We start from the raw sequence: 25,526 nt of genomic DNA on the forward strand, positions 1-25,526 counted from the left end.
AGCTTATTCCTGGAGGTCCCACAGTGGTGGGTCCCAACCCTGTCAAAACTGGACTCCCTGCTTCTTCCATGGGGGGGCGAGGGGAATGCCTCCCACTCTCCAAGATGCACAAATTTGGGGGAAATGCAATAACTATACATGGGAAGAGGATATTTGGACTGGATCAAAGACCTCAGCAGCTGGGCCACTGTTTACAAATTGACAGACAACATTTCATAAGGGTATTACACTTTGGCCTTTGGAATTTTGGTCATTGGTCTAATATTAAGATTAGATAAAAAATAATTCAGTGCTTTAATGTACACTATCCAGATCAAGCGGCCATCAAACACTAGATTTACTTGTGAATTCTAAGCTGACTGTTTGGTGACCAACTAGAACATAAGAACGGCCATACTGGGTCAGATCAAAGGTCCATCTAGCCCAGTATCTTGTCTTCCAACAGTGGCCAATCCAGGGTGCCCCACCAAGAATGAACAGAACAGGTAATCATAAAGTGATCCATCCCGTCGCCCATTCCCAGCTTCTGGCAAACAGAGGCTAGGAACACCATCCCTGTCCATCCTGGAGAACTTGGATTTGTGCAGGAAATGGCCCACTTTGATTATCATACACATTGTGAAGAGAGTGGTCACTTTGGATGGGCTATTACCAGCAGGAGAGTGAGTTTGTGTGGGGGGGGCGGAGGGTGAGAGAACCTGGATTTGTGCTGGAAATGGCCCAACTTGATAATCGCTTTAGATAAGCTATTACCAGCAGGAGAGTGGGGTGGGAGGAGGTATTGTTTCATGGTCTCTGTGTGTATATAATGTCTTCTGCAGTTTCCACAGTATGCATCCGATGAAGTGAGCTGTAGCTCACGAAAGCTCATGCTCAAATAAATTGGTTAGTCTCTAAGGTGCCACAAGTACTCCTTTTCTTTTTGTAAAAACCATGTTGACTCTTCCCCAACAAATTATGTTCACCTATGTACCTGACAATTTTGTTCTTTACAATAGTTTGAACCACTTTGCCTGGTATCGAAGTCAGGCTTACCGGCGTGTAATTGCCAGGTTCACCTCTGGAGCCCTTTTTAAAAATTGGCGTCACATTAGCTATCCACCAGTCGCTGGTACAGAAGCTGATTTAAATGATAGGTTACAGACTACAGTTAGTAGTCCTGCAATTTCACATTTGAGTTCCTTCAGAACTCTTGGGTGAATACCATCTGGTCCTGGTGACTTATTGCTGTTTAGTTTATCAATTTGTTCCAAAACCACCTCTAATGACACCTCAATCTGAGACAGTTCCTCAGATGTGTCACCTAAAAAGAATGGCTCAGGTTTGGGAATCTCCCACACATCCTCAACTGTGAAGACTGATGCAAAGAATTTATTTAGTTTCTCCGCAATGGCCTTATCATTGAGTGCTCCTGTAGCATCTCCATCATCCCGTGGCCTCACTGGTTGTTTAGCAGGTTTCCTGCTTCTGATGTACTTAAAATTTTTTTTGCTATTATTTTTAAGTCTTTGGGTAGCTGTTCTTTGAATTCTTTTTTGGCCTTCCTAGTTATATTTTTACATTTCATTTGCCAGAGTTTAGGCTCCTTTCTATTTTCCTCATTAGGATTTATCTTTTTAAAGGATGCCGTTTTACTTCTCACTGTTTTTACTTTGTTTAGCCACAGTGGCGCTCTTACTGTGTTTTTTTTATGGCTCTATCCCAAAGGTGGACAAACTACGGCCCGTAGGCAATATCCAGCCCACCCCTGCTGCTCCCCGTCCCGTGCAGCCTCAGCTTGCTGTGCTGCCAGCGTGGGAGGGGGCTGCACTGCGGTGGCAGGGGAGAGCAGGAAGGGAGGCTCACCTGCAGCCACAGGGGAGCAGGCGGGTGGCGAGAGCACGGCGAACGCGGACGGAGGACTCAGGAGCACCGGGCGGTGAGGCAGCCAGCCAGAGAGAAGCAGCACTTTGAAGGGGAAACAGCTGCTTCTCTCTGGCTGCGCAGCTGCCCCTCTCTGGCTGCGCAGCTGCCCTTGCTCCTCCAGAGTCCTCCACCCATGTTCGCAGGGCTGCATTCTGAAAGGGGCTTTAGAGGGGGGCCTGTCAAGGGGTGGGGATGTGAATGGGGTTGGGGCAGTCAGGGAGCAGGGGGGGGGTTGGATAGGGGGTGGGGTCCTGGGGGGGTGGTTTGGGGCAGGGGGTCCCAGGAGGAGTGGTTGGATGGGTTGGGGGTTCTGAGGGGGGCAGTCAGGGGGCAGGAAGTGGGAGGGGGTGGTTAGGGGAGACATAGCCTTCCCTACCCAGCCCTCCATACAGTTTTGGAACCCTGATGTGGCCCTCAGGCCAAAAAGTTTGCTCACCCCTGCTCTATCCCATGCAGCTTGCAGGGATTTTACTTTTGGTGCTGTACCTTTTATTTTCTGTTTAACTAACCTCCACATTTTTGTGTAGTTCCCCTTTCTGAAATTAAATGCTCCAGTGTTGGGCTGCTGTGATATTTTCCCCGCCACAGGGATGTTTCAATTTAATTATATTATGCTCACTATTACCAAACGCTCCAGCTATAGTCACCTCTTGGACCTGATCCTGTGCTCCACTTAAGAATAAACGAAGAATTGCCTGCCTTTCTTGTTGGTGCCAGGACTAGCTGCTGCAAGAAGCAGTCATTTAAGGTGTAAAGAACTACACCCATCCAGTACATTCTTTGTCGGGTTGATGGATTCCTTCTGAACAAAAGCATGTCAGCAAAATACGTATACCTTAGTCTCTCTGCATTTTGATCGTGCTGAACGATGGACCCAAAATAGGTTGATTTCCTTTTTAACTGTCATTTTAACACCAATAACTAGAAAAGAATCGTTATTTTAAAATAACATCTGATCTAGTTTTCAGGATGGTCTTTCCATTTAATTTTATGGCAGGCAATTCTTCATCCGTACTTCTAATGTTCTGGAATAATTGCAGTTGCTCAATTAGTTTTTTTTTTTAACTGCTGGATTTCTACAGCAAAGGAAACAGTAGGTTTAAAACCAACACATAGTTGCTTTTGGAATGGGTCAGCTTACTTCCTACATAGTGGTGGGGTTAATGGGAATGTGAGGAAGAAAAGGAAGCCAGATTCAAGAGGCTTGATAGTGTGTGTTTTTTTTTTTTTAAAGTTGAAAACAACCCTGGAAGTGTGGAGGCTACTATCTGAATTTTTAACCTACTGTTTAAAAACATCCTAAATATTAACAAGAAATTAATAAGAGGAACCATTTTCTCTTCTCCCATTACTTTGTGTAATTGACAGCACTTTAAATAATTTTCACAACTATGCTGGTATAGTCAGGCAATTTTGACTTGCTCCCACAGAATTCTCCATTAGTACAATGGGATTCTGAACATCTGCAGGAGACAGTGGTGTCAGATCCTGATGCAGTATCAAGACCTGGCTTCTGTTTGAGTGGGTCTTTCACACAATAGCAGGGAACAGGAAAAAAAACAAAATTATTATAAGTGGGCAAAAAAATAGCAAGGAGACTCAGGCACTTACAGAAGATGAAGCTACCTTGTAACTGTATTTTGGGAGGGGATTTAATTTCATGTTAAGGGCAAACCTTTAACACATACCTTTAAAGCAAGTGTCAATATTTAACTCTTTCACTGCTAATCACAACATAGGAGAAAGGAGAGGAATGACCATAATATGAAGATTTGCACAATTTTGGTGCCCAAGGGGATAGCACAAGAAACTACCAGAACTTAATTCATGCTCTTCCCTTGGCCCATAACAGCAATAGGTCAGAGCAAAGAAGTGGCTCCAAGAGGGGTGTAATTCCAACCATGGGGAGTATCCTGTCTTGCTTGGGGGAAGGGAGGGAAGGACAGCTGAGGGAAGACAGCTTCCTCTGTGGCTCTAATGGCTGATTTAGTTGTTGGCAAACATCACTGCATCAGTTACACCTGACTTGCATTTTCAAGCTTTTCCTGGCAAACATGAGGGCTAGAAACAATTGTTTGCTAAATGAAAATTTAGATTTTGACATGGTATGAGGAACACTCCTAGGTACCACCCCATGATGCTATGAGACTCAGTTCACCATGACTGCCTCTGGATCATCGGGTATGCTATAACTGTATTGGCTACTTAAGCAAGAGTAAATTAAATGCAATATCACACTGAAAATAGATTTAGTTTTTGTTAAGCATAGACAGCATGATTGATGCTGTACAACACAAGTAGTTTGTCTTCCTGCCCTAATATGCTTACCATCTAAATCCATAGGACAGAAGTGCTCTCTCAAAAATACTTAGATAGGAGATGCCATTGTTACTAAAAGATGTTAGAGATTGTGGACTTCATAATTTTTGGGAGGGTTTTGAAGGGGGGGGGGGGAACCACACTGGGTAAGCGCCTGATAGATTGTGACAGTGAGCGTTTCAGGCATAGGAGCAGCATGGAGGCAAAAAACAATCCATTCTAAGGGGACTATATACAATTTATATGCATTCCTAAGAATTTTATACTTACTAGATGGCTTATACAACAATACAATTATATACCTAATTACCCTTTAAAGCAACTGAGTACCTCTCTCCCTTCCTACATACAAAATTGTCTTCAATATCTATAATATATACAACATACAGCTAACTTACAGTATTGTACCACTCTCTGGTTACAGTGAGTATTTTACCCAGTTTGATATAGCTATAAATTTCTATTGTTAATTTCCCCAATATATTTATTAGATGCCAAGTCCACAAAGACTTGTTTCCACAGTTCTAAGAGTTCTAGAGGATCTTCCATGTCCTATTGAACTAGAGTAATAAAAGAATTTAAAAATAAGTCTGATCCTATCAGTTTTCTTCAGCTATTATGATCAGTATTCAAGTAAACATACTTTATGCAATAGGCTTTACAGTTATCTTCAGCTCAAATTCTGAACATACTGTAATAAATACAAGTACAGGACCACATTATAGAACTATCAACACAGCAAAACGTTAGATACATATAAAGCAAAGATACTAAAATAATGTAAATTAAAAATATTCAATATCCGATTGTCCTGGTTCACATCAGTAAGAACTGTCCCAGTATATCATTTCTTCTAGTTTAGGCAGCAGCATCGAAGAATGCTATCAGTGCATTTTGGTCATAACTGTCCAAAATTTCCAGAAGAAGAGGAACTTTGGTTTTCACATTTGTGCCTTTAAATTTAAATTTATCAATGAAGAGATCTGTAATCATGCCTGCAAAAAATGTTTGACAAGGTTTAGTCTTCTATTATTAAAAAAACTGTTAATGTACTTTGAGTTAAATTATGGTTGGTTTTCTTTTAGATTATAGAGCTAAAATTATTTAGTTTAATACTATGTTTCAAAATTCCTTTACAGTTGAAGTACCAGAGGCTCTGGGATCCTATAACAACTTGTTTCAGATACATTCCAAAAAACAGCATTTCTACCTTTGAATTACCTGCATCTCAAGTAGAAGGTGCTCTTAGGACAAAGAAAATTGCTTAACCAAAAAAATTTTTTTTAAATGTGATAGTTAACTCACAGCCTGTGTATGTAGGCTTACTGAAGCCTAGACACTGTGACACCTGTGGATTCTATGTGCTGTGAGCAGCTTCAGTGGTTACTTTGCATATCTGGATCTTGAAATCTGTAAAGATTCCATTCAGCACTGGATAATTTTAACATCTACAGGGTCTCAAGGCTTCTGGTGCATTGTGAATGGTCAGTTCTTGAATTTTTCTACTGCTATTACTAAAGTTCTGATCCAGCAAGTTCAACACTTTAGTAGAAAAATCAGATTTCAATTTTATATATCTACAATTTGTATTTTTATTTCCTCCTATGTCTTTCACTTTTGACTTTCACTGTAAATACACTGACTGATTCAGGAGAGAACTTAAGGACATGCTTAAATCCATCTTTGGTCAAGATAGCACTTGCCATATTAAATCAACAGGCCTTAAACACATATCCAAAGTTAAGCACATGTTGAAGAGTTGTCCTGAATAAGGATGCATTCCTGAATTGGGGTTATAACAATCAGTCATCCCTCTGTTTTAGCATTCACTAAATAAAGTGCATGAATCGCATCGGAATAATCCAACTCCTGAATTTTCAGCACTGCCTTAGATCTCATCGATTTTCTAAGGTTCTCTTCTGAATTGTTCTCCTATAGCATCATAGGACAATGAGGCCTTCTAGTCCAGTCCCCTGTACTCAAGGCAGGACTAAGTAATATCTAGGCCAGGGGTTCTCAACCTTTTTTTCTTTGAGGCCACGTGCCCTCCCCCTCCCCAATGTGCTATTAAACTCCACAGCCTGCCTGTGCCACAACTGTTTCTGCATATAAAAGCCATGGCCGGCATTAGAGGGTAGCAAACAAGGCAATTGCCCAGGGCCCCATGCCACAGAGGCCCCCGCAAAGCTTAGTTGCTCAGGCTTTGGCATCAGCCCCATACTGTGGGGCTTCATCTTTCTGCCCTGGGCCCCTAACAACTCTAATGCCCGGCCCTGCTTGGCATACCCCCTGAAACAAGCCACAGCCCCCCATGGGTCCCTGACCCCTGGTTGAGTACCGCTAATCCAGACCATCCCTGACAGGCGTTTGTCTAGCCTGCTCTTAATCTCCAATGATGGAGATTCCACAACCTCCCTGGGTAACTTATTCTAGTACTTAACCATCCTGACTGTTAAGAATTTTTTCCTAATGTCCAACCTAAACTGCCCTTGCTGCAATTTAAACCCAGTGCTTCTTGTCCTAACCTCAGAGGTTAAGGAGAACAATTTTTCTCCCTCCTACTTTTAACAATCTTATGTACTTAAACTTGTGTTCTCCCTCAGTCTTCTCCAGACTAAACAAACCCAATTTTTTCAATCTTCCCTCATAGGTCATGTTTTCTAGACCTTTAATCATTTTCATTGCTCTTCTCTGGACTCTCTCCAATCGTCCGCATCTTTCCTGAAATGTAGCACCCCAAACTGAACACAATACTCCAGTTGAGGCCTAATCAGCGTGTAGTAGAACAGAAGAATTACTTCTCATGTCTTGCTTACAACACTCCTGTTAATTACCATCCCAGAATACGTTTTTTTTTGTTTTTTGCAACAGCATTACTGTTCACTCATATTTAACTTATAATCCACTATGACTCCCAGCTCCCTTTCCACAGTACTGTGTTAGGCAATGTCATAAATATAAAGGGAAGGGTAAACACCTTTAAATCCCTCCTGGCCAGAGGAAAAACCCATTCACCTGTAAAGGGTTAAGAAGCTAAGATAACCTCGCTGGCACCTGACCAAAATGACCAATGAGGAAACAAGATACTTTCAAAGCTGGAGGGAGGGGAAAAACAAAGGGTTCTCTGTCTGTGTGGTGCTTTTGCTGGGACCAGAGCAGGAATGCAGGTCAGAACTCCTGTAAAAAGTAAGCAAGCAATCTAGTTAGATATGCGTTAGATTGTTTTGTTTAAATGGCTGATAAAATAAGTTGTGCTGAATGGAATGTATATTCCTGTTTTTGTATCTTTTTGTAACTTAAGGTTTTGCCTAGAGGGATTCTCTGTTTTGAATTTAATTACCCTGTAAGGTATTTACCATCTTGATTTTACAGAGGTGATTCTTTTACTTTAATTAAAATTCTTCTTTTAAGAACCTGATTGTTTTTCATTGTTCTTAAGATCCAAGGGTTTGGGTCTGTGTTCACCTATGCAAATTGGTGAAGATTTTTGTCAAGCCTTCCCCAGGAAAGGGTGTAGTGCTTGGGGGGATATTTTTTTGGGGGAGGGAGACGGGGGGAAGGAGACGTTTCCAAGTGGGCACTTCCCCTGTTCTTTGTGCACCACTTTGGTGGTGGCAGTGTTTACCTAAGATGGTAAGAATAAACTTAGGCAGTCTTTCATGCAGGTCCCCACATCTGTACCCTAGAGTTCAGAGTGCGGAAGGAACCTTGACAGGCAGTCATTTCCCATTTTGTATGTGTGCAAATGACAGTTCCTGAAGTGGCGTACTTTGCATTTGTTCTTATATATATAGTTTGTCTCTTTATTTTTCAGTTTTATTTCATAATATCAATCTGCGGTAACTGCCAGACTCTTAAGTTTACCCATAAGAGTTTTACATGTATATTCACTGTGATCCACTGGTCCTCCTGGTGCTACTAGATTGTACCTACCTGCCAATTTACTCTAGAAAACTTAGAACTATATTTTTATCCTGTCTATTGCACGTGCATGCATGCTCTCTGGCTGTTAATATTTTTAGTGTAAAGAAAGAAGCTAAAAAAGAGAAGCTCTATTAAAGAACGAACCATAAAGTCTCTCAAGATGTGCAGGTTGTTTCTTGTACTCTTCAAGAAGGTGGTCTGATTCCTCTAAAATGCAGCGGTACTCTGGTATCAGGAAGTCCATGTTTCCCTCATGAACCTGCAACTCCTTAAAATAGATTTTAAAACGTTACCAAAGAATTAAAGGCTGTCAACTCTAAAAACCTAAGAGAAATGAAAATTGAGTTTAGATCTGACAGTGTTGGATCATATTAGAGAAGTTCTATATTAAAATCACAAATGAGTTTGATTCCTCATTGTTTAAATTCCAGGGTATTACTAATTAAGAGGTCTCTTGGTTTTTGGTACTGTTTCTCTCCCTCTGTGTGAAACTTGCAAGCTGCTAATTGTGTTAGTACGTTCTAAGACAGTCTGTTCTCAAAGCAATTCTTTGTAACAACTACTCACACAGAGAGACTCAAAGCAATGTAACAGAAACAGCACCCAGAGACTCCCCGCCCTTTTGCTGTAATCATCTCACTTTAACAACTGTGATTAAAATAGAGATAGAGGATGTATGTGGATGGATGCTTGGTGGGGATAATAACTGAATGATCAGGGAGGTGCCAGCCTAAGAATCCAGTGTCCATCGTTAAAGAAGGCGTCAAGTGGAAATAACTAGAGGACCCCCGGAGGGCAGACTGGTTCTCCCATTCTTGAGGCTGTTGGGTGGATTCCAAAGAACAAGATAACATCTGGCAGCAGGGAGCCGTCAGGAATGTGCCATCTGCTGATTGATTCAGCAACAGCATGATGAAGTAATTCCCATAGACTGGCAGAGGAAGAAATTCCTATAAAAATGGACTCTAGAAAGTGAGAACTTGAGGGTCTGATTCTGCAAACCAACTTCCAGGAGCATCAGATGAGCATCTGACAAGGCCCTGCTCCCTCCTCATGTCCAGGCCACCTGGCCGGTGGCTTGGCATGAGCAACTCTAAGGCTGGTAACTATGATGATAACCTTGCAGAACCTCTGTGTATATGAATGAATGTGTGAATAAATATGAAATTGAACGGAATGTTATAGCTATAACTAACTGCTTACTATGATTCTTTCTGTATTCACAATAAATGTGGCATTTTGCCTTTTTCCCCTTTAATAAGATCCTGCTGGTTTTTATTTTATTGGTATAACAGGAGGCAATGTATAGACAGGTGAAACAATCCTTCAAAACTGCTCTTACTATTTTGGAAATGTAATTTTTCTCCCTCTCCTCACTAAGTTCCAAACAGTATTGCCCACTTTTACCACTGGATTCTCAAAGCCCCCTTACAGCTTCCATTTCTGATCAACAGCAGAATGACTCCCCTTCAGTTCATCAGTACTATTTTTTCACTGGCTGGTGGTTTTAGAACTGAACAGTGATCTTATACTGAGTTTTTCAATCTGATTTTGGTGTCTTTCTGAGAACTCAGAATAAGAAACAGTATCACCAGATGAAAATGGATCCTACTCAGAACTTGCTACCACATTAAACTGTGTTCCTTTTAAATACTAGTTTGCTCACCTTTTTTAGAAATAATAATCTGGACTGATGAAGGAATCAAGTGAACATTTGGAGTTACTTCAACAGGCCATTTCTATGTTACAAAATCAGTTTGGGTTTTGGATCTATCTGAGGTGAGAAAGTACAAACTGTAATAACCCAGTGTAGAGAATATTACAGTAAGACACGAACTGATACTGAAAAATTCAACAAACTACTGGCTATCAAAAATAGGAGTGTGACAGTTCATCCTGTCCTGGCCAATTCAAAGAGAATGGAGCACCTGAAATCTTAATTTTCCCAACTTTCGTTATCTTCTGCTCTGGAATTTGACTCCATTAGAAGTTGGTCCTGTACTTTTTTTAAAACTAAACATAATTTTAACATGTACAGTATTATCTTACAATGTCATTCTACTGTGGAAATAGACCACTGTAAGTGGCATTGTGGAGTTGTTTCTTCCCCCATAGATGCAGAAATCAAACAGGCATAGCTTACAACTAAAAAGATGTTCTCTCTAGCTGACAGCTCCACAAACTGCAATCTGAGAATCAAGCTGGGTTCTTTTCCTTATCATCACCACTTGTAAGCAAGGTTCTCCAGGACAAATTAGACCCAGGTTATATAGGTGTTCAGAAGTGCCAATAATTATATAGACAATTCTGTTATTTCACAAGAAGGAACAAAAAACTGCTCAATTTCCTTGAACTTTGCTGATTCTTCAAGACTGTAAAGGGTAAAAAGCAATAAAACTCCCAAAACATTTTGGTTACCAACATCAGAAAACAGGATACCCAGAGAGCAAGTCTTCTAGGTAAGAGTGTCAATTTTACATAGTTACTTTTTAAAGTCCACAGAAATAAGACTACATAATCTTGCTTTACATTGACAATTAATTGGAATTTGAGAACAAAATATTTTAAAAGACCTCAGCTCAAATTATCCTTTGTTCTTTCAGATTAAGTTAAGATTATGAGCACCACTCCCCCATCCCTCCTGATATTTAATCATTTCTAGACTAAAAGCAGACATTTTTGTGGCTGCAAGAATAGGACTCTCCCAGTTGGATACAAACTGAGTACTGGGGGATGGAAAGGTTATTTCAAAGGTTGTTTTTTTTTTTTTTAGCTGCCACATAGTCAAATAAAATTTAAAACAATCCAGTAGCCAAGAGACATAACCATATAAAGTTAAAGGGTGCTCCAATTACAAAAAACCCCTAAACAAAAACCCCCACACTTTTGTCTAAAAATCTGAGCCACTATTGTTACAAATTAAGATAAGAACAAATTCTCTATTTTTTCAGTTTGTTTACACAGTGCAGCACATTAATTGATTTTAAGGAGAATGTGATGAGACCTAAAGTCTTTCCATTGACTACAACGGAATCAGAATTGGGCACACAGCATATAGTCAGTACCATTTTTCAAATTTAGTAATCACTTTCCCATTGCTGTTTGGCTGTTCACACAGACAGGGAAAAACATTTAAAAGAAGAAAAGGTAGAAAAGTTAGATTGCACAAGTCACAAAGTTGCCAGTGGGTCTTCTAGAAATCTAGGGCAAGTAGAGTACCTGAAACTATTTATAATTAATGTTTAAAAACAGACTTAATTTCAAGTTAGTGTTTTTTTAAAAAAAGAAAACACGATACCATAAAATAACGAAAGAACAGTTGCTTAAATTCTTCTTGACACCTTAAGAGTACACACTAAACTATTACTCACATTTTATACCACCACTTCTTTGGTGGTTTCATCTATTTTTTCTAAACCTAAACTTCATTAACAAAAATCTGTTTTATGGTTGGAGACAACCTTCTCAACATGACCTGATGCTATGCTGCCTGAATCTCCAAACAGACAGAAATAATAGTGCTGTGGGATGAGATGTGAACTTTCACCATGTATTTAACTGGGATGTTAAAGGGCAGTTGTCCTCAGAAAAATGTCTATGTAAAGTGGAACTAGCAGCAGTTCCCTGTATATTATTCCAAGTCATGTCTGCTGACTAGCAACAAACCTTCATTACATTTTACTTCTGTTAGTGCTACAGAACCAAACATAAAAATGAAAGAGGGAGCCAGGTTCCTTTCTGGCTCATATCAATAGAATTGTTAATAAAGTTCCAGTCAAAATACCTTTCATAGAATATCAGGCTTGGAAGGGACCTCAGGAGGTCATCTAGTCCAACCTCCTGCTCAAAGCAGGACCAATCCCCAACTAAATCACCCCAGCTAGGATGCCTTTATTGTAGGACAGTGGGTCTCAAACTTTTCAGACTACTGTACCCCTTTCAGGAGTCACCCTGAATGTCTTACATACCCCAAGTTTCACCTCACATAAAAACTACTTTCTTACAAAATCAGACAATAAAGAAGTGTCACAGAACACTACTGAAAAATTGATTATTCTCATTGTTACCATATAATTATAAAATCGATTGGAACATAAATGTCATACTTATACTTCAGTGGATAATAATATAGAGTAGTAAAAACAAGGCATTGGCTGTACAAAATTTTTGTTTGTACTGACTTCACTAGTGCTTTTTATGTAGCCTGTTGTAAAACTAGGCAAATATCTAGATAAGTTGATGCACCCCCTGGAGGGCTTCTGCTTACCCCAGGGGTACACACACACCTGGTTGAGAGAACCACAGTTGTAGGACATTAAGTAGCCAGAGAACCCAGATTCAAATTCCAGGCTGAGTTTGTGCATTTGACAGTTAAGAAAGAGGTTAAAACAATCCATTTGCCAACTAGCACAAGGGGGGGTAATTCACCATTTTCTATAGAATTTAAAGCTTTCCATTAAAAAAGGTTCTAGTGAGTATAATTGTAAAGGAAATATTTGAAATGTGAATCAATGCAGTGCTGTCGTCTTTAGTGTACAGAAACAGTGCTCCAGGAGGTCAGCTGCTTTGACTTAAAAAGCAGCAGCGCAAATGAAATTAACTAGACTAGCAGCCATGAAACTGATCAAAACAGTCCTCTGCACAGCAATTAAATAAACAAGAATCATGTCAACCGTACTCTGTTACTGCTTGAGAAATTTATGAACAGTAACACAGGAAGGCAGTGGAGATTTTGCTAGGACGAAAGGAAGCTTGAGGAGGAATAAGCAGCAGAGGCTTCACCATTATAGCAGCCAAAACTGAAGGAGAGGCAAATCAACATCTTAACTATTAATTGTGGATTATTTTATCAGAAGCAGCCAGTTGCTGTGGTATTGTGGACAGCAGTTAAATACCACAACCACCCTCCCGCATCTAACCATTGCTTTTCTCGCTATGCTAGGGCTTCAGTGTAGAAATTGACTTTGGTGCTTTTAGAACCAATGCTATTGCTGCCCTTTATTTCGCTATTTACACATGCAATTCCCTGATCTGCACATACACAGTTGTAGTAACTGTGTAGCCAAACACCTACATTTTCTGAAAATCTGTCTCTTAAAAGGTGGTCATTGGATTTCAGAATTAACACTTGACTGAGACAATTGGGATGGTTTACAACTCTTACTTTTAAAGCTGTCTCTGCTTGATTCACAATTGGAAACTTAATTTTTGAAACCATATGGGTTAGAAATTTATTTAAGGCTTACATTTTGCAGAATCTGCATTTGTCATGGAGACCAGATAAATCAGGTGTGACAGCTGTCTGTACTGGAGAATAACCATCATTTCTTATAGATCTTTAGAAGGATACCTATTCAGTTTAACACTCAGCACACATTAGATTTCTGTGTAGCCACAGAAAAGGTACAGTCCTCCCTTCAAGACTATCCTCGAGGGGAGTTTTTAAAAATGTATATTACAGCTAGTAAATGCAGGATATCAATAATTTCTCCAATTTAGACTACTTCCACCTCCAAAAGATTACTGATGTGGTTCCAGGGTCAAAGATTAATAACTTCTGAATAATTCCCACATACTTTCCTGCTGATAGCTGGGGCAGAACCTCAAAAAGAGTCTTACTTAATCTCTTGCTGCAAGTGATTATCTTCTGGTTTAAAAGACCAATTATATTTTAGTTTCTCTGGAGCCAAGGAAGAGAAGGAGGGAGCTGGAGAACCAGCGTTAGACAGGGTAGCAAGAGGTAGCTATATTTAAAAAGCTGTCAGAAATAACTGATTGATCATTAAAACAGATTACTCACTAGTCAAGCTCAAATACAAGTGGGGTATGGAGTTCTTTTTAACAAAATTTCTTTGATGACCAATATACACTAACAGCAGTCCTGGCAAGAGAAATACTACAAACGCAGTGACGGCTGCATCTGACACAAGCTTGGTCACTGCCATCCTAAAACAAAACAACCTCCCCCCTTCTACTGTAGAAGTTATGATCAGACACTTACTTTTAGAGCATCTATTAACTGAACTTTCTTGGCCAACAGAAGCTGATATTCTAGTTTCGGGTGGATTAGTTTTAATGTGTGGTTCACAGATGCTTCGTTTATATCTAGTAGGAACAAAAAAATTAGTAATCAGATCAATACTTTTAATGCATTTCATGCATAAGATGATAAAATGAAGTAGAGGAGAATTTTTTTACCATAGGATATATTGAGATTAATTTTCCTTTTGGTGGCTTCTTTAGAGAGCACATCTTTTAGAATGGATATGGTAGAAATGTTGTCAGATTTGAAAAATCCCTCCCCTTTTCTGCCAAAAGAAAAAAAGATTTAAGTAGTAGAGTTAGGGCAGGCCAGTGCACTTGGTTTCCATATTAAAGCAATAAATAGGGCTTCCCACGACCCCCAGTCAGGGGATGAAGCACAACCTCCTTAGAGGCCATGACTAAAGCTATTCCACAGACTAGCTATCAGAATAGTTCATACACTGATTTCATCACACTCGCTATTCAGAACTTACTCTTATCAATCTGGCTACACCACAAAACACCGTTCTCTCAGACAGTCAGAAAGCATAGGCTGTTCTTATGGATTTCCTATGCCACAGAGAACACAGGGTTTGTCTGCGTGCGTGTGTACGAGTAAAAAATTTGGAACACAGTATACTATCTAGGATTCCTGACATCTCTTTCGCAACCTAAACCCTGGTCTACACTAGGGGGGAGTGGGGATCGACCTAAGTTACGCAACTTCAGCTATGTGAATAATGAAGTCGACGTATTTAGATCGACTTACCATAGTGTCTTCACCACGGTGAATTGACTGCTGCCGCACCCCCGTCGACTCCACCTGTGCCTCTCGCAGTGGTGGAGTACAGGAGTCGACAGGAGAGCGCTCAGGGGTCGATTTAGACTAGATGCGATAAATCAATCCCCGCTGGATCGATCACTGCCCGCCGATCCAGCGGGTAGTGCAGACATACCCTAAGTTATTACAGTGCGCCTGTCACCATAATATGAGCACTTAACAACTCGCCCCAGTATCAGTCTCACTTTACCTGAAAAAAAGTGAGAGTCCAAATGCTTTCTACATCAATTTATAAGCATTTCTTATTGTAATCCCAGATCAAGTTGGAATCTGTATAATTAGAGTAATAATAATAAATGTTTCCAGCTTCTACAACTCTATTATAAAGCAAAATGATATCTGCTAGCTGAAGCAGCACACTGGTTCATTTAAAGATAACAGAGAATATTATTCCTAACACTGAAAATAAACATTTCTCTAATGGGAGCTGCAGAAAGGGGAGGATTTTTTTCAGCTTGAGGCTTTATCACGTGCTTTCTTAGGAAGATTAAACACCCATTAAAACTATAATGATAAGAGTATATTATACTTGTAACAGAGAGGGAGAGAGGAACTCTCTCTAGTGATTTAGCTTCCTTTACTGAAAAAGGAAAAAAATAAAGTTACAAACCAGCATGTGCTCTAAGATAGTTTTGCTATACTTGTTAGACAGGCACTTACATTTGCAAAAAAGGAACACTGAATTTGTCTCCCTCACAGCACACAGTATGCTAAAGACACAAGTTACAAAGCCAAATACACTACGGCTTCCCTGTTTAGCAATGCTCAATTATTTTCAATTATCTCACCCTTACAAAACACTACATTTTGAAGGATCATCCAATTACTGCATAATACGTACTAATGATCAAATCTGACAGCCCATGTGTAAGTAAAGTTCTTACTGACTTGAAAGGGCGTTTGCCTAAATAAGCAATGTAGGATTTGATTGAGGCTGGTATTCAGAATGGACACATCTAGGGTGAAGACACGGAAAAGAGAAGGCTCTGCTCCACAGCAGGATATTTTGATAAACCTGGACATATGGAATTATTCACCCTGTCCACTCTATGGGGGCGTCACAAGAACTGGGTGACCCACAAGGATTGGGTGACAGACAGGGCAAAAATTACTGTCTGCTATAATACATCTTAACAGGAAACAAGCTATGTCTTCAAGGAAGCATTGCCAAGGTTTACTGCCTCTACACAGATTGCTCTGATTTCTGGCAACTCTCAAGATCCTCAGATTTCAGGTGCTGAACTCTTTTCTTGTTTCAGAGGGTGGAGGAATGCAAACCATGTTTTCCCAGCCCTAAAATAAACAACCAGATAAATTCTGATTGCAGTCCCCCTCCATAAAAAAAGCTTATTTAGGGGACAATTTAGCTCTATTTGTATATTTGTTTTTAACCAAAACATGCTTCAGCAATTGTACTTGATTTTACCTGTAAGTACTTTCAAGCTGTGTATCCAGGAAGGTGTTCTGAAAGTAGAAAGTAACACTATCTCCTACTGGAGTTTTTTCAGGAACTTCAGGCAAGCAAAACACAACCCAGGAGTGAATTTCAGCAAAACTGAAGTGGCCTTTAAGCATCAGTGTGTTCATGGGTCTACAGTATTTTGAATGCAGAAAGAAGATGGGAATTAGTTACTGATGAGCAGTACTGATGTTGCAGTAGCTATGCAACTGAAGATGAAAGTTTATTTTTCATATGGTATGTCTTCCTCCCTTTAAGCCTCAAACATGAGTTTTCACTGACTTCTAGCAAAGTCCTAACTAATTCAGATTTCCTGCACACTGAAATATATTCTGAATAATACAATCAGCATTCAATAGTATTCTCTGATGAATTCAACACAAAATCGTGTGTGTGTGTGTGAGAGACAGACAGACTCCTTATTTGAATATTCTCAATCCAGATGAGTCACAGCTGGGCAAAAACACCATAAATTGGCAAACTGTTTTTCCAGGTTACTTGTTTTGCATTTTAAAAACCAAAGCAGGCTGTGGATGGGGTGATCAACTGACAGTGCAGAAAAACAGAGTATTAGAAACACTCTCAAGAGTTTCCTGTTCTCTAAACCAGAGATATCCAAGTACTTTGAAGAGGTAATACATGTGAAATAGGCATGATGGAAGGCACAGGAAACCTTTCCCATTAGCATCTCAAGCAAGTGAATCAAGAAGGAGTAAACGCATTTGGTCTAGTTCACTGGGATTCTATTGCATCCGATGAAGTGAGCTGTAGCTCACGAAAACTTATGCTCAAATAAATTGGTTAGTCTCTAAGGTGCCACAAGTACTCCTTTTCTTTTTGCGAATACAGACTAACATAGCTGCTACTCTGAAACCTATTTTCCTACAGTCTTTTTTAAAAGTTTGCAATAGCAGTGAGGTAAGAAACAGGGAGATTACATATAATTGGATAAAATGACAGCCTCACAACAGAGGAATAAAAGGCAAACAAGAAATCTGGACCAGTTTTTGGGCTCAGCTAGATATGGGAGAGCACTTTTTTCTTTTTTAAATAAGAACAACCCTAGAAGAGACTTGCGATGTTGAGTATTACAATCAGCTGCTAAAATGATTACTGCAGGTTACACAGTCAACTAAGTTTCAATTGGATTGAACCAATTTAGAAGTAGTATTGCTCTCTTTGTAAATACCTGTCATGATCAATAAAGTGAGTTCTTTGATGAAGTGAAAGTGGTTTAATTGGATATTGACAAAGTTGGCAGGTTTTCGGTTGAATTCTTGGGGTTACATATGCTTGCAGTGTCCCATACTGGCCTTCAATTGATCGAATCTACATCAATAAACGAAGAGGAGAGGGAAAAAATTTTAAACTACAGTACTGATTCAATTAACGCAGTACTCCTATGAAAGGGGCAAATCTAACTTTTTGAAACTAGATGGAATAGCATTCAACAAGAAACTTCTAGAATTGGCACAGATTTATTACAGAGGAAAAGAAAATCCATTTGCTTTGATTCTGACTGCCCAAAGAACAAAGACTTTGTCCAGCCACTCCTAATCCTTTGGTGTTACTGTACAAGTTTTTGCAAAATTTATGCTATGTAAGATAATGACATAAGACATGTCATTCTATACTTTAAACTATTCCAAAATGACCACTTCAATAGAACCCACCTCTTCACAACAAGCAAAATCCTTCAGCCCCCCCAAAACAAGATTTAGAAAAAAGAAATGGGTCTAGATCCTCAGCTGCAGTTAGGGAACACTAAGAAAAGTGGAGTGTGCAAAAGATGATTTGAGCCAATTTTGCACTCACCCTGCATCCCGAACCTCACTCTACACCAACCCAGTCCTGAATACTTTAATTTGTTGTCTAGATTGCTCTAACTTGTACCAGCTGTCAACAGCTTCAATGGAATTGCCAAGGCACAGGGATATCCTATCCACCACCCCTACACAGGCCACAGGGGTGGAGCAAGGCATAAGATGCTACTAAAATGGCTTATACCATCTGAATGAAAGATGGCATAGTGGCTGGGCTATTCAACCAGTATTCAGGAAACCCCAGTTTAACTTCTAGCTCAGGCACAGGCTTAAATGACTTGCACAAAGTTACAAGGAATTTACCCTGTTACAGGGGGAGTACTGAGGTATATGGATGTTGTGAGGATAAAGGGGCCAATGCAAAAATCCAGTGAAGTCAAGAGATAGATTCCCATTGACTTCAATGGGCTTTGAATCAAGTTCCAAAATCCTGCCTCAATGCAGAGTGCTGGACTAGGTTACTTCTCGACATCCCTTCTAGTCGTACATTTCTATGGTTCTATGAATGGTTTAAGATTAAAAATCAAACTATGCATTTGATCTTATATGTAAATATATAGTCAAGCTTTAAAACCGAGTTAATTTCCGTTCCAAAATCTGAAACAATCTCCCCTTCTTGTTTCTAACTTCTGTTTCCTGGCACGTCTCTCCCTGCTTCATCCTTTTTGAAGTTACTCGGAGAAAGTCTCTGTTTCTAGACTCATTTGTGATTTCTTGGCTCCTCCTCTTTTTTCAGAGTCAGAAGTCATTAAGTAAGGATGCTACACTTTCTCTCCCACACTGCCCCGCTTCTCTTCAGTGGCCTCCAAGGTGAATATTTGTACAAGCAGCTATAAAGCAGGAGTTCTCATCAGCATCATGCAAGTGACCAGAAATTTCTCAGTGAACAACCAGTGGTCTGAAGACTACCATTTAAGAATCACTGGACTTTTCATTCGCTCAAGTTAACACATTCAACCTACTCATTCAGCCTGTGTGCACGAAAGCATAGCACAAGATACATATTTACATTTTCTAGATAAAACACATTTTTGAAAAGTACAAGAAAATATTTTGTAGCATCTTTACCTTAAGCTCCAGTCTAGTAGTATTTGCTTGGCATCGGTAAGTGGCAAGGAGAAAGTTGCTGTTTGGCTGTGAACAATTCAAAATGAAAAACAAAATAAATAAATAAATAAAATATTTCTGAATTCACAGAAGTTTTATCATCAAAACTTTAGCAGCACAGTGACATTTTTTGCTATCTATGAAAAACTGTTACATGAAAAGTAAACAAGTGAAATCCTGGTTCCACTGAAGTCAATGGCAAAACTGCCATTGACTTCACTGGGGCCAGAATTTCACCCCATATTGTATTAGTAAAGACCAGCTCTCTCTATAAAGATAAAGAATAGGAAATCTTTTGAACACTTTGTTAAAACTGAAAACAAAATATATCTGAAAACTACATTCTGCAAAAATAAAAAAGATACAATTATCTACCAGTTTCCCCCATATTGTCTCGGCCCAGGATCTGACAAGCTAAATTATCCTAATTATGCAAAGGAAAATTAGTCAGAAAACACACTGTAAGCTAAATCAACATTAGCCAAAGTAATGATCTCACAGAATGATTAAGAAACTCAAAACGAGCAGTAAACCTTTGATGTGCCCAATTAGTCACTAACAAACCAAAAATATTTAGAAGACAATTGTGAAAAAAAAATAGAGACTTCAAAAGATCTTCATAATGCTAATTTCATTTCTGGAATTATTTTTTAAGAAAACAGTATCTATAAAAATAATGTTTTTAGTCAAACATGAAAATATCTGGAATACAGCATTTTCATGATGCCAGTTTGACATTTTAAAGATATACAGTATATATAAATATAGTGCTCTTTGCCTAATAACTTTCAGTAAAGAAATATACTGGGCCAAAAGTTGACTTCTACTATACTACCAGCCAAACCCGATTTTCCCAAACTTCCTCCCTCCCAACATTTTATTCAGTTTCAGCTATTAAATAAATTATTGTAACTCCTAGGACTTTAAAGTATGAATCTGTAAATCCAAATTCTAATACATAGCAGTTAACAGCTTTCATTCAGTAGTCTCTATACAAGTACAACCATTAACTAATATCTTTACCTTTTTGTGTTACTTACTTCAGAATCACAGCCACTAAAACTAACAACAGCAGAATTTTTATCCACATCCAGTAGGTCTATTGGGACATCACTCTGTGCAGAACATTTAAGGGAAGAAGTAGGGGAGAAAAAAAAAAGGTGTAAACTTCTGAATAGTTTCTAATGTATTTATCCTCTAATTATAATCAATTATGTTAGTGAGGAAGATGCAATATAATTGTTTGATAATCTTAATTTGAAAAGGGTAAAAGATTAAATAGATGTTTAGTGCATTTGTTAAATTAAAATCCCACGACAATTTGGAGATCTTTATCTTCTAAGTCTGTCTTATTTGTAATGTTTTAAACTGCATCTTGTAACTGGAGATTTGTTCTAATATTAGCTAGTGTAAGATGTATACCTTTGAAAAGATAAATAAAATAGCAAATGCCTTAATTTCATGACTGGGATGCCACTCTCTTTAATGCACAGACTACTAAATCTCATTCGGAAACAGAGTATCAAAATAGATCTGCATAAATTACCTTTTTACTTTTTAAAATACTTTGGACACAATTAACTTTTTTTGCTCTAGATTTGTTTCACCTGCTTTGAAGGGAGAACAGCCAGTATTTGGATAAGCTAATGAAAAGGCTTTACAGTATTACGGTTTCTTTAAATTACTTGATGTCCTCTGGCTGAAATGATATTTTTGTAGCTTCATCTAAAATTCAGTGATCCACAATATTCCAGTGCTTCCAATGGAAAAATAGCATTTTGCATTGCCTAGTGTATACTGCTACTTTAGAACTCTAGACCTGGTTTACACTTAAAATTTAGGTCAACACAGCTATGTCAGTCAGGGGGGTGAAAGATCCATACCCCGGCATACCTAACCCCCAGTGTAAGAGGCAGCTAGGTTGATAGAAAACTGCTTCAGGACTGGTCTACGCTGAAAACTTACATAAAAGCATAACTATGTTTCTCAGGGGTGTAAAAAATCGACACCCAGAGAGATGTAGCTATGCCAACCTAACCCCAGTGCAGACAGTGCTAGATCGACAGAAGAACTGTTCTGTTGACCTAGCTACCACCTCTTGGGGAGGTGGAATAACTGCAGTGACAGGAGAATCCCTCCAACTGTAGTGAGTGTCTATGCTGAAGTGCTACAGGGATACTGCTGCTCTCCAGCAGCTATACCACTGTAGCATTTTAAGTGTAGATGCAGCCTTTCAGTGTAGGCTGCATCTATACTGTGGGGTTATGCCAACATAGCTATGCTAGTATAGTCCCAATAATGTAGACAAGCGCTAACCTCCGCATTAAATTCAAGCCTAAATCAATTCAGTTTAGCATTTAGTCATGATGTAACTGAGGCTATGTCTACACTAAAAACACTATAGCAGCACAGCACCCTCCCACTGGTGTAGGTAATCCACCTCCCTGAAAGGCAGTAGCTAGGCTGATGGAAGAATTCTTCTGTTGACCTAGCGCTGTCTATACCGGGGGCTAGGTTGGCATAGCTATGTCTCTCAGGGTGTGGATTTTCTACATTGCTGAGAGACGTAGCTATGCCAGTGTAAGTGTATAGTGTAGACCAGCCCCGATTCAGAGGTGCCATTCAACTGCAGACAACATTCAGCAAGTTAGGCTCCATTTGATGAGTCAACCTACCATCAAAGATGATGTTTCCACCAGACACCAATGAAAAAATATGTCGTGTGTGTGTTTTTTAAAAAAACCTGGCCAGTTTACCTATATTCAATTTCCCCTTTTAGAGAACATTTTATAAAATTTTTCTCCCTGTATATGCCTCAAAGCTAGTTATCTTGGTACCTACTCCTTTGACTGTTAAATATAACATTAACTCCAGCTGATGTGATAGAAGGAATAACTAATTTAACATGGTTGTAAATGCGGAAAATATTTAGTAACAACTATGTACTAATCAGATTTTCTTCTACATCATTACATTCTACCATCCTCCCAACCCTCAGGAACAGTAAAAGTATTACAAGGGAACCTCACCTCAAGTAGTGATTTTTTTAAAAAGGAAAGGTGTATTTTGATAAGAATGTTCTAAAATAAATTACATTTTTAAATTTAGAGGAATCATTTCCACTGAAGACTCAGCAAAAGCAGAACCAGTTGTAAGGTGAAATCCTAGCCCTACTGACATTAGTGGGAGTTTTACTACTGACTTCAATAAATTTCACCCATAGAGTATTCCAAGAGCAACAGAAGATTCTGCTTTTGCCAAGTGCCTGAGAAAAAAGAAAGAGGACCAGAAAACAAACAAACCTTGTTTTTTTTTCCCTTTGATAAAGTGGGCCTCCTTTTGGAAGGGAGTCTAGCCTCACCACAGTCATACTTCAAATTCATGCTTTTACAAACTAGAATTCCATCCTGTGATCTAATCCAGGTTGATGGACCTTTACAACCCTGTCAAATCCCAGGAGGCCAACCCTGGCAGATCATATGGTAGGATTGTGACCTATAATGTTCTAATGCAACTTGGTCAGTACTGAGGATACCAAAATGACCTACAGAACACCAGCATATCACAATTCAGTATGAACACCACATTCAAGATTCTGAACTATATTTTTTATTTGCTACACTTATTAAAAAAAGTGAAGCCTAAGAGTAAACCCAGAAGTTCCACATCAGCCTGCTGATAATTGTATGCCATATGTCTGAGTTTTATTTCAGTATAAAATTATAATCTTCCACTACATTAAAAGTGTTTAAAATACAGCATAAGAGCATATGAAAAGTTTACAGCCAATATTTTTTTCAGTAAGATACAAACTGCAGTTTCGTCTCATAACAATCTAGATATTTATAAAACCTGTATTTCAATGTGATTCTGAACCAGTATTAAAACAAACTGAAAGAGGCTTTTAGCATTAAAGAAGTCCTTTAAAACCGAACTTGTCAAATTAAAAAATATATTAATTCAGTAAGCAACAAACAGCTATCAGTGTTCTGGATCAAAAAATAAATGTTACAATTTTCTTCATTGTTTAATTTTAAAGTCATACATTTTTGTTAGATTCTAGGTCTTAAAACACCACTCACCTGTACCAAGACATTATCTATCGCTGTCTGCACCTCTAAGATAAGACTGTAGCTGGCATCATCCTTATTTAATGTAAACTTGTCATTCACACTAAATGCAGGTACTGCTGAAAGAGCAGTACTAGACCGAGAAGACTGCTGGTATTTTTCACGTTCTTGCAATACCTTTATCTGTAAATGTTCCAACTCATTCCTAAGAAAGAGAAACTGTCAGATGTAAAAATAAAATCCTGAAGGTAACTTTTTCACAGAATGCCCATGAAACTCATTCTGTTTCTGTAAAGTGACTGTTTTCTTTATTTTTTTCCCAGTTAGGACAAAGAGGAATAAAGTCACCAACCACCCTTCCACAGATATTCTATGGCAAAGCTTTTTTTCCCCCAAACAATCTAAATTACAAAAGAAGGAAACGTACACGTTACAACAATATATATATATTTTTTAAGAGTAGAGCGATTTCAAGAGGATCTAGGAAGGAAGACAAAATTTCCCCCAATGATAATTCCTGATGTGAAATCTCAATGACCACCACATATCAATACTCAGTATCCTCCTTTGATAACATGTGAAATATTATTACTGCTTTTGGATCTATGCAGCTACTCAAAGTTTGGGGCCTTGGGGATGTCCCACTTGGGAGTATAACTTGATAGTGGAGTCTGGTGATTTCTTGTTTATTTACAAGGAATGTACAAAATCCTGCTTCTCTGAATGCAGGAGGGACCAAAATCAAAAGAAGCCATTTCGTAGCTTACAAGCCCAAGCTTTGTTCAGCTAGCACCCTTGACCCAAACCTCTCTTTAGGTTTCTTCAGGGTTGCACTGTGTTTGCAGGCTACTGTTTGGCTTTTACTCTGGCCTTTCTTACTCTTACCTTCTTACACTTACACACACACACACACACACACACACACCCCTTATCCAAGTAAGGACTCAGCAAAGCCTCTCTGCCCAGTCAGTCCAAAACTCCTGGATAGTTTCATAACCCCTTTTGTCTTAGATGGGGGGCTGTGATTAACTTACCCTGATAGTTAAGTTAATTGAAGGACATGTTGTGACAGACAATATCCCTATGTTCTTCCTTTTTTCAAAACTATGATAAATTTTGTACAGAGTATGCCTTGTGAGGTATCATTTGAGAACTCATAATCTGCTGAACATTACTGTCCTGGAAAATATGTGTGGCAACATTGTATGTAAAGCTACAAGATTCTACTGTATAAAATTGCTGTGACATGTTCCAAAGTTAGATAAACAGACCCAAACCATTTCTTCAGAATATGCAAAAAAGACACACTGACACCGCAGGCAGGTACCATAGTAGGGCAATGTGAAAGCAAATCAAAGAAGAGCGAAACTGACTACATAATGTGCTATGAAGTGTTGCTGTGGGAGAGAACTCCCTCTTCTGACCTTCAAACAACCCCACAACCTCATCGTCAGATGCAAGCTCGTCACAGACCAGAACATACTAACTGAAAGTGGCACCAGACCCTGCCAGAAAAACCAAAAAACCTGCAGCCATATCTCCACTGCTAAAATGATCAACACCCTCCCTGCAACACACCTTTCAAGATCTCTGGGTCCTACACACGCATATTACAACATGCGGTGTACCTCAGCCAGTGCACTAAATGTCCCACAACAAGTATGTGGATGAAACCAGACAATCACTGTGCTCTTGAATGAGCTCACACACAAGAAAGTGATAAAAGACAAAACTCAAGGCAATCACTCTGTATCTGACCTATCAGCCCTCATCCTCAAAGGAAACTTGCACAATGCTTTCAAGCGATAAGCCTGGGCACTTAAATTCATAACTTTGCTAGACGCTAAGAATCATGGCCTTAAGAAAGACACTGTTGTAATAAACCATAAATCCAATCTGTAACCCACTAACCCTCCTTTCTGTCCTATAACTACAGAGGTGTTAACAGGCCACTTCACCTTGAACAGTCCCTTAGAATATGTGCTAACAACTTATACTTATGCAAAACTATCTATTCCATCTTGTATTTAGCTGTGACACTTTCAGTACCTTTC

The 25,526-nt window shown here is 39.1% G+C and overlaps 1 protein-coding gene across 3 annotated transcripts in view; it reads right to left on the reverse strand.

Annotated features, from left to right (window-relative positions):
• Positions 1-3,136: 3,136 nt before the first annotated feature.
• The window catches only part of BBS7 (Bardet-Biedl syndrome 7), a 47,241-nt gene continuing 24,851 nt past the window's right edge, over positions 3,137-25,526 (reverse strand). For all 3 annotated transcript variants that reach the window (XM_007056819.4, XM_037897141.2, XM_037897142.2), the window contains 9 exons: positions 23,485-23,677; positions 20,443-20,517; positions 19,364-19,429; positions 17,662-17,801; positions 16,440-16,604; positions 14,347-14,456; positions 14,150-14,253; positions 8,293-8,416; positions 3,137-5,219 (listed from right to left, as the gene is read on the reverse strand). In XM_007056819.4, the coding sequence (XP_007056881.1) occupies positions 5,083-5,219; positions 8,293-8,416; positions 14,150-14,253; positions 14,347-14,456; positions 16,440-16,604; positions 17,662-17,801; positions 19,364-19,429; positions 20,443-20,517; positions 23,485-23,677 (1,114 nt within the window). In that variant the 3' untranslated portion in view covers positions 3,137-5,082. The remainder of the gene's footprint in view (positions 5,220-8,292; positions 8,417-14,149; positions 14,254-14,346; positions 14,457-16,439; positions 16,605-17,661; positions 17,802-19,363; positions 19,430-20,442; positions 20,518-23,484; positions 23,678-25,526) is intronic.

This window comes from Chelonia mydas, chromosome 4 (genome assembly GCF_015237465.2).
Source record: "Chelonia mydas isolate rCheMyd1 chromosome 4, rCheMyd1.pri.v2, whole genome shotgun sequence".
In the NCBI taxonomy this organism is placed as follows: Eukaryota; Metazoa; Chordata; order Testudines; family Cheloniidae; genus Chelonia; species Chelonia mydas.